The sequence below is a fragment of the Trematomus bernacchii genome, unplaced genomic scaffold (genome assembly GCF_902827165.1).
Source record: "Trematomus bernacchii unplaced genomic scaffold, fTreBer1.1, whole genome shotgun sequence".
NCBI lineage: Eukaryota > Metazoa > Chordata > Actinopteri > Perciformes > Nototheniidae > Trematomus > Trematomus bernacchii.
In genome coordinates, this window is record NW_022987555.1 from 21,992 (window position 1) to 31,784 (window position 9,793).

The window sequence follows — 9,793 nt, forward strand, 5'->3', positions numbered from 1 at the left end:
AACTCCTGCAATCAAACGGTTACTTTGCATCAAAATATTGCATCAAAATATTCTCAAAGTAGTAATATAATTAAATATACCAAAAGTAAAAGTACTCTTTATGCAGATTCGTCCATTTCAGAATTATATATATCATATGTTTTGATTATAATTATTGATCATTAAAGTGTTATCAAAGCTGGTAAAGGTGCAGCTAGTTTGAATGACTTTGTATAGGCCTACTGCAGGGTAGCTTGTTAATTTTACTCCAGGTGTTCCTAAAGTCTTATTTAACTGCTTATTTAAGTGTTATCTTTCACATCATTAATCCAAATCTGTAAAGTATCTAAAAGTACAAAATAAATGTAGTGGAGTAAAAATACACAATGTTCCTCTGAATTGTAGTGGAGTAGAAGTACAAAGTAACATAAAATGGAAATACTCAAGTTAAGTACAAGTATATCAAAATTGTACTTAAGTGCAGTACTCTAGTAAATGTACCTAGTTACTTCCCACCTCTTGGTATGACTTTTAGTTTTTTTGGACTAAAATAAATATTGTTGATACCACAATAATATTCCACAGCAGACATTTTGGCCTGTATAGCAGCAGAACACAGGTGAAATCGATCACATAAACTGGCGGTAATTGATTTCCTGTCCAGCTGGGGGCGGCAGAAACCAGTTGAACACAGCATCATCGACTTGTTAGCAATTACCTGTTAACCTACAATCATGGAGCAACAGTGTCATTCTTCTGGTGTCGTGTTTCTGGTCTGTCTTTTACCTCTTGTTTGGTCTCTACCAACTCCACTACTGCCGCTTTAGCTGCTAGTTGCTCCACTACTATGTTCAACAGCTAACGTTAGCAAAGATGCTAATTGTGATTTATTTTTTGGTCAATGATAAAGGGATAATATTCAAAGTATTCAGACATGCAATACAGATATAAAAATGTTCAGTGAAGTTTCGTTGAAAAAAAGTTACATTTTCAAAATGTTTAATCATCTGAATTATTTAAATGCAGTTCTAGGAAAGAAAATGAAAATTGAGGAAGTGATTTATAAAATAACTGGATTGAAACAATGAAATAGACCACTAGAGAATACAATGAATCAGAAACTCTACGGCGCCATCATGTGGACTATCAAAGTAAGAAAAAAGTATTAGCAGGACTATCTGAGTGTTCAAAGTGCTGATGGATGCAGCCTCACCTTGATGCTCTAGAAACAGCTTCCAGATGTCAGTAGTGCAAAGAGATGGTGAGAGGAGTTGGAGGGTCAGATGCCATGTTGGAAACCTTTTGGAAACTCTGGGCTCGATAGATGTCAGAGACTCCATTGATCCTTTCTGCATTTTTCCCCATTCTCTGCAGTTTTCTGTACCAGGCAGTGATGCAGTGTGTTAAGAGGTTATCAATGGTTCCTCTGTAGAATGTGGTCACCGGCCTCAGTCTGTGTGTAAGATGCTGAGCCTGCTTGGTAAAAGTTGTGGTCTTGTTGGACCAGGTCAGGTTGTCGTAAGGCATACTCCCAGTAACTGCTGACTTTCAACAGCGCTGCCATTGATGGTCAGCAGTGGGTGCAATGTCCCTATTACCCTAATTTCGGCAGCCTATAAAAGGCACAAATTGCTGCGATGACACTCATAACATGAACAGTTGGCTGTTTTATTGATGGGTCAGCCCGAAGCTAAATGAAAATGAGCCAGCCATCAGTAATTTGTATTAATTGTACCTGTTTTTTTTACTTTATTCATGCCAATAGTGATTTCAACACTATGAACAAAGCAAAAGCAGGATTCAAAATGTTGTAATTCAATTTAAAATAATGCAATCGTTATTGAATAAAAACAGCAACAAGCAAATGTTTTCATTATATTTATGACCACAGTAAAGAAAACAGTAGTGACATCCTAACTTAAAACACAGCAATCGGGACTGCAAATGTTCAATATATTAAATCTCTGCACAGCAGATAAGGACAAACAAGGAGGAAGAGGAGAGGGCAGAGATTAACTTAATAAGGAAAAGATGAAGCTGAGCTTAAAGGTTAAGGATTTAAGACATGAATTAGTCCAATTTCTTCCAAATTCATTTAAATGTGCTGCTATCTCTTGTAAGGCACTTGAAAATATTGCCCAGTACAATAAAATACTGCACATAGAGTATATGGTCATATGTTAAATGATTAAAGCTTGACAGCAAAGAAGACCCTTACACGTTGTCATCATCATAACAACCTATTATAGAAGAAATCTTTCTTCTACTTGTACGCCTCCACAAAATACTAATGTGTTTGGCTACACATATCTGATTACTGTACATAAAAATGCTTCAGCACACATAGTGTTCGACTACAAACAAAATCTGATGAAATGTCTTCATTAATGGACTGTAGTGAGCAACGCAGCTTAACATTGATGAAATGTATAACTGACCACAGCTGAGGAGGCGGATATGGTGTTTTTTTTGTGTTAGGCAGTGAATTACTGATTTTGAAAAATCGTATTCATTTGTGTTTCTCCCCTTTTGTATAATGACTTACATAATATTATGTGCTCTCACATATTTTGGCTCAAAAGCTAATGCAAACACACAATCTCTAAAGATCAGGACTGATACCACAGATGTCTGGGTAACATGTTGACACTGATTTACAATCCTTAATGTTCTTCAACTCGTATAATTATCAGTCATCATCAGGTATCCTAATTCTCCAATAGGTGTCAGACAGATCTCTACCCCCCCTCCTGTATCACCGTCTCTATCTCAGTCTCTGTTTCTGAGTGTTGCTCTAGCTTAGCGGTCAGGAAGGGGTTGAAGAAGAAATCAAAACCAAACTGCAGGGCGTTCTGAGCCGTGCGCCTCCAGTCGTGTTCGATCTTGTACTGCCTGCGACTGGGCAGACGGGCGTCCCCGCAGGACATGCAGTTGATGGCTTTGAGTTCAAACACGGGCCACTTGGAGCCCAAACGGCCCTCCAGTATGGTGCTGAACTCCACCAGGCTACCTGTTTTTAAGTATATCAGCATAGATTTGAACTCATTACTAGCCCGCAGAACTATATCCTTTGTGGCATCTTCGTCCTCTATGATTGTCCCGTTTCTGGTCTTCCTCTCCAGTGGCATGCCCATTGTCACTTCAAATTTGTATCGATCAAAACGTTTAATGTGACATTCGTGCTTGGCCAGTTTTTTAAGTTTACAGAGGGGATTTTCTGTAGGAGGTGCGGGGGCTGGCAGAGGCTGGGGCTCAGCGGTCTCGTTTTTCACCTCCTCACACAAAGGATAGGGGTCTCCATACAGGCAGCGCATCCAGTTCCCCACAAAAACCGGCAGCAGGTTCACAACCGACTGCGGCCCATTCTCGATGTCGGTCACACGGACGTATTTGAAGCGTCCAGTCCAGGTGACACGGTGTCCTTCGAGGTGAGAGCAGAGGATCTGAGTTTGGGCCATGTTGGCGTCTTTCCAGGCCATCGGGCCGCAGAGGCTGCTGTACTCAGGCCACGTCAGGGTGGAGTTATAAACCTTCATGCCTTCAGATCTGTAGACGTACATCCAGCAGAACAGAACCACCGCACTGAGCCACACCAGGATAAGCTTCACAACGCTGCTCCGTGATAAAGACCGTAAAACCACGATGGGGTTGAGGCTAAAACGAGTCCAAAGCCTCAGCACTACTGGCACAAAGCAGATTGTCAAGGTTACCACCATCTTGGTCACCTCCAGGGCAAGAAACCACTGTACTAACTGGATGAGGAGCATTGCAGCCAGGCCCAGTGAGAGAATGGGAAGGGCGAACAGGAAGAGGAAGTAGCCAACACAGGTGCGGATGAGTCCTATTGCGGTGGCGTTTTGAAGGAACACCATGCTGAGCTCACACCAGGTGAAGCAAACCATGTAGGGCACCAGGCACAGGTAGGTTCCCTTAAAGCCTCGCATCTGGGCCATACGGAAGAGCAGATAGAAGAGGTGTCCATATAGCAGACATGGCACCCCAAGGTTCAACACTACTACATCCCCAAGAGGCACAGTGATGAACGTCATCCCAAACATCTTGATGAACCAGGGAATGGAGTCTGGCAGGAAGGGAGTGAGGGAGCAGGCTCCGGAGAGGACCTCAGTGAGGAGGGCTCTGCGAGCGAACAGCTGAGCGGAGGCCTGCAGGCTGAGGAAGGCGGTGAAGGTGAAGAAGAGGGCGACAGCAGCCAACTCTGAGCAGGGGATCCAGGATTTATCAGCAACAGGGAAAGAGAAAACCACGAAGATCACAGAGAGCAGGAAGTACCTGAAACACAAATATGTGGGATGTGTTCATTTTGCTGCAAAAAAGTTTCGTTAACTTTGTCTAATGGAGTTCTTCCTATAATGATAACTGCACACAAATGCTGTATTTTTTCATGTTTTACAACAACATACATGGTTTAACCTCAGCCAGGCCATACAACAATAATAGTAATCATAACAGATCAATACAGTTGGTAATAAACGGCTTCAAAAAGTGTATATATATTTGTTCTTGACACACTGGTATTGGTTCGAAACATCTATTATTAATACTTCGTATAATACTATCACACCTTTTTTACTTTGTCTGTTTTTACTAAAACACTAGAACAACACTATTACTAGAAAAAGCATGATTGTATCTACAAGACAATGCTGAACAGAATTGGTAAACAAGTCAACTTTACATCTGCAAACAAAACAGAGTCATCAATAAAAAGAAAATTAATAAATATGGAATTAGTATGTTCTCTACTTGGATTTTTGTTCTTACAGATAAGGCTCCAAGTGTGTCCATCCAAAGTTGGTCTCCGCCTGCTCCAGATCAAGGCCGGGTTCAAAGTGAGACAGCAGGTCGGTCAGCGCCCGAAAGTTTTCCCATGCTTTTGAATTCTGTAGGAAATATTCTCATGAATTTTCTGTACATTTGACATGTATTAAGATACAGGTACATCTATACTCTAGTAAAAGGAGCCGTTGCTAACCTGAAACACCCGCAGCGTGCAGATGACCATGGAGAAGAACGACAGGTAGAAAACCAGCAGAGGGATGAGGAAGATGAAGAACTCTATCGTGAGGTTGGAGATGATGAAGAAGAAGATGAGTGCGTTGACGTGGTGTGTGGGGATCAGAGCGCTGAGCCACTGCATGCCGGCCCGGGACGCCCAGTCGATCAGGTGCTCCTTGATCTCCAGCAGAGCGAACAGAGGGAACTTCAGCAGCTGGAGGAAGTACAGAGAGGAGAGTCAGGATGCTAATAAGGTGCCAACATCTGATCACTATTTCTATTACACTCGCAATTAGTGCAAAAACAGCTTTAAAAAAAAGGGAATCGAGTCAAATGGACACCAGTCAAATCCTTAAAGTCTGGAGCCTCCTACCTTTAGGTGTAAGGGCAGTTCATCTGGGTTCTTCACTACTACATCGTCATCGTCGTCGTCGTCATCATCTCCTGCTGTAGCCATGACTGGTGGCGGTGCAACACCCTGAGCGTACTTCTTTGTCATCTCCACAAAGTCGTCCAGACCCACTTGGCATCTGGCTACAAAGACACACGTATATGAAGTTAAATGTATGTCATCTCTTCAAACTGTAATGTATTAACTCCCCTTGAATCATCTAAGGCACAAAGCTCCATTACAAATTGGAAATAGACAATTGTATTAGTAGAATCTTCCTCCGTTGGCGTTGTTTCATACCACACATACCTTCACTGGTGACCATAGTCTCCAAGACTCTTCTCTGTTTCTTGGCAGAGCTGTTTAGTGGGCCCGGGCACACTGGTTTGCCTGTCAATTGATGAGAGAAATGAATCTTATACTGCTAGTTTAATACATGTATTTGTATTTGCGACATACAACCATACAATGTATCTTCCTACTTACCCGGTTCCGCGTGGACATGTTCGACGTTCTCTAGCATTTCAGAAACAGCCACCGACTTCTTCCTCTCCGGGTTCAACTTCCAGTACATTAGCAGAGCTGCTTTCCTGACTCCTCTCTCAAAGCGCGTCTCTGTACACAACTTCTTCACCTCCTCAAAGTTCTCCAGAGTGATGCCTGACAAACACACATTTGCACCACCATGATTGACAGGTTTTCCCAGCATCAGCTGAAGATTTGCAGTCTCATCCACTCATAACATCAGACCTATGTTGCTACGATGCAGTGGGAGATGTTGGTACCTTTCCTGGAGCCTAAGCACTGCTGCAGAGAATTGACAGCGTCCTTGCGTCCTTGTTTAGCCGCCTGGACCAACCAAGTGACCGCTGTGCAGTTGTTCAGCTCCTCATCTCTTTCCTCTGCCAGCGCCAGGAAGTAACGGCCCATCTGGACATAAAAACACACACACACACACTCTTAGACTTGCCAGACAAGCACGACTTTGACTTTGTCGACCCAGTACCCGTCCTTCCCATCAATATGTCGCTCTAAAATAACATGTATCATTACTTGGCTGATCTGTTTTGTTCTCACCATATGGTAATTGAAGTCAATATTTTTTGCAGTATGTTAATTGACACTGACCTTGGTCTGTGCTTTTGCTTCTCCTGACTTTGCTCTCTCCTCCCAATCCTCCAGACTGACTTCCTCCTCTGGCTCTTCTGAAGGAAAAAGGCAATCACTTTTAACACTCAGGACACAGTAAGTTTCAATGATCTTTAACAATAAGGTACAAAGTATACTACAGATTCTGTAAAAAAAAAAAACAGTGTCAAACACAAACTCGAAGCATGTCTTCCTGACCCATTTGTTTAATCAAAACCCAGCGCAGTGAAAACAGAGTGACCAAATTACTGAAACTGCTGACCATCTGTTTCTATTTAAGGTTAATGTGACAAATATATGATTGTGGGATTTTTCAACTCATCTCTAGTTTTAAATGACTCTTCATAAACGGTTTGATAATCCCGTCAGTGGCATGAGTTAGATCCTTCCAGAAACATTCTGTCCTGATAAAAGCGGCCCTCTGAGCCCTGCTGGTTTAATTATCATCTTCTTTTTGCTAATGAGTTCTGCTAATCTCAAATCCCAATGCCTCACTCAACAGTGGCGAGCATGGAAAATGTCTCTACTTCCTGTAAAGTAGGGTGTGCCATTGTTGTGTCATATATATATATATATATATATATATACTAGGAAAAATATGTAGGTTGCTTGAATGTGGAAACAAGATTGAAAACACCCACAGTGATACTGAAACGGTGTTCTGTCTGAGCCTGCGGGCCTCTGGAAGCTAAAGAGCATGTGATGGGATCAGGTAACTTCTATCAGATGCCCGTCATGCTGCTGGTATACTGATGATACAGCAGTTACTGCGCCGCAGCCCTAAAATAACAGCAGCAGCTGGTTTCCCAGCACACGCTTACAAAAGTGACGCAATCTGCCTCCCATTTTAACTTTAATTTGTTACATCATGATGATCTTAAAGGCTTGATAAATGGCACATGATGTGGATTTTTTAGGAAACCGGACTTAATGTGTGTCCAAACTGTGGTCAAAATATGACAGGGGTGTTAGATTTCACTTGTTCCTGTAATACTAATATATTAAGACACCACTGCAACAATTTAAAATGTGATATTCCCAGTGCAGCTAACGGAGCTCCTACTATGTGAAGTTTGTATGCAGACTTGGTTAGTGAGATTTAACAGATAAGAGTTGAAATGGTCTGTAACGACACGGGCAAGACAGGTTTCTTTCCTAAAGTCAGCAGAGTTGCTTTGGGAGAGTCTGCTTTGCATGTCATGGTACACCACTTGTTGTCATGGAGACACTGTAGTACACAGAGAGCTGGGAGTGTTGGCTGCACTGATAAGTTAAGAAAAGGAACTTAAGAGAGAGGTCAAATGTGATTAAGAGTGTAAAAGTTTAAAGGTTAGAGTTTGATTCTCACCTGGTTCGGGAGTGGGAGGAGGCTGAGGAGCCGTGGCAGCAGCTGTGGAGCGAGCTGGTGGATATTCTGGAGAGGCTGCATTAAGCTGAGATCTGCCCACCTGAGAGGGGCTCCTGATGGGCTGACGAAGAGCGGAGGAGGGCGGTGTGGAGAGGGAGGAAGAACGGGAGGAGAGACCTGGAGAAGTCTGAGGGGAGGCGGTGGAGAGGGCAGATGAGGGTGTTGTTGGAGGGATTGGCATGGTGATTTTGGGCCTGGGGTGGTCTGAGGTGTGTGTGGTGGCGGTCGAAGGCAAGCTGGAAGATGAAGGGCCTGGCCTCAGTGTAGAGGGGGAGGAGGGGCTGGGTTTTGCGGTGGCTGGGTTGCCGGTCAGAGATGGCTCCATGGCTGAAAAATGTACCAGACAAAGAAAACTCACAGTGAGGTTCCACAGTATCTGAAAACAGTATTGTATGTGATATCATAGTATGTAAGAGCAGCGTGTTAGTAATAGGGAATGTAAGAAAATGAAAGATCTGCACTGACACATGTGGTGGGGTAACAGCTGTTGTGAAAGGACACTTCCTCTCTTCATTTCAACATGCCCCAGGTTCACTCTAACTTGTTTTGATGCACCAATACTTAGTAGTGATTTACAAAAATGTTATACAAAAAACCTTTGATTTGCGAGCTTGATGCAGCGCAAAAAAGACCAAGATGGATTATAATTATACAAAAGATAAAAGGTTTCCATATAGAAACATGAATTCAGTTTTAACACAGTAGCCTACAAATAGACGTCTAGCTCGCAATCTCGCACACAGCAGATGAATCATTAAGATGGAGCAACTCTTGATTATTTGGCTCCAGACTTGTCCTAATCTTTCTCTACATAGTTCAGTATTGACCAGTGTTATGACTAAATAACCAAATGTCTTCCATAAATCAGTTACTACACTTGCTGCAACTTTATGTTGTGTCTTACTTGAGTTTGTGTAGCTCTGTAAAGCATTTTGTCATGTGGTCTGGAGTCTATTTTAGACATTATCAAGTGAGCCCTGAGCAGCTATATTGAGAAGGTGACATCCTTGAATGTACCGACTGGAAACTTGATGGGTCCTGTTGCATTCAAGGAAAACCCCTGTCACCAGCAAAAAGAGGCTGCAATAAAAGTGAGTGAAACAGTGGTGAGAAAATCCTGCAAAAATGTAATGCAGTACAATAAGCAGCGCTACAGTCTTTAGGTAACCGACCATTGCCTGTACATATAGCTGACAGTGGTAAATGTGGTAGGTTGCTAAAATAACCGGTGGTTTTGTTGCTAATGTTAACATGACACTTCTTTCCGCTTACCTTTACCACCAGCACACCAGTTTGTTTTAGATCATGAAAGTGTTAAGGCCCTCGAGAAATATCAATCTGCTATTCCGTGTCCCAAGTCATTCTTCCCTTGCGCTTTTGTAGAAATCCGCCTGTCCGCTGGCTCTGTGTGGTCAAACTCTAATGCTAAACATACACAATGTACAGAAAAGTCTACCAGCTGCTCCACTTGCCGTCCACGCCCACTTCAGGTTATACGTGTTTTGATTGGAGGATGCTGTGAACTGCTTTTTCTAAACGTGAGTTGATTGGCTGTAAAGGTAGGAAGTTTATGTATTTCTCTCAGTCAAAAGCAATCAACCATCGAATACTTTATTATCGCTGAATTCATTTATTAACTTTTGTAAAATAATTTAACAATACAAATAAACAGTGATACTTTTATTTGAATCGTTTCCATTATGGAATATTTATATAAGAAAAGTACGGGTTTAACATAAAACGGAAGAATATAAAGTAACACAAAAGCATTACAATTGTTGCCGAATCCTTAACGTGATCTCGGGGATAGTTATTACAGTTAATTAAACATAACACAGATTGATTTTAAT

The 9,793-nt window shown here is 42.2% G+C and overlaps 1 protein-coding gene across 2 annotated transcripts; it reads right to left on the reverse strand.

Moving 5' to 3' along the window:
- Nucleotides 1-1,844: 1,844 nt before the first annotated feature.
- Nucleotides 1,845-9,380, reverse strand: LOC117477234 (wolframin-like). Of its 2 annotated transcripts, none has more exons than XM_034123898.1 (10): nucleotides 9,216-9,380; nucleotides 7,884-8,270; nucleotides 6,515-6,588; nucleotides 6,172-6,316; nucleotides 5,873-6,046; nucleotides 5,696-5,776; nucleotides 5,369-5,529; nucleotides 4,973-5,209; nucleotides 4,762-4,880; nucleotides 1,845-4,269 (listed from the first exon to the last, which is right to left on the reverse strand). In XM_034123898.1, exons 2-10 carry the CDS (start codon nucleotides 8,266-8,268, stop codon nucleotides 2,718-2,720), a joined length of 2,928 nt encoding a protein of 975 aa, XP_033979789.1. In that variant the 5' UTR covers nucleotides 8,269-8,270; nucleotides 9,216-9,380; the 3' UTR covers nucleotides 1,845-2,717. The 2 variants fall into 2 exon arrangements, with proteins under 2 accessions (XP_033979789.1, XP_033979788.1); XM_034123897.1 differs by having other exon boundaries at nucleotides 6,515-6,591.
- Nucleotides 9,381-9,793: the final 413 nt, after the last annotated feature.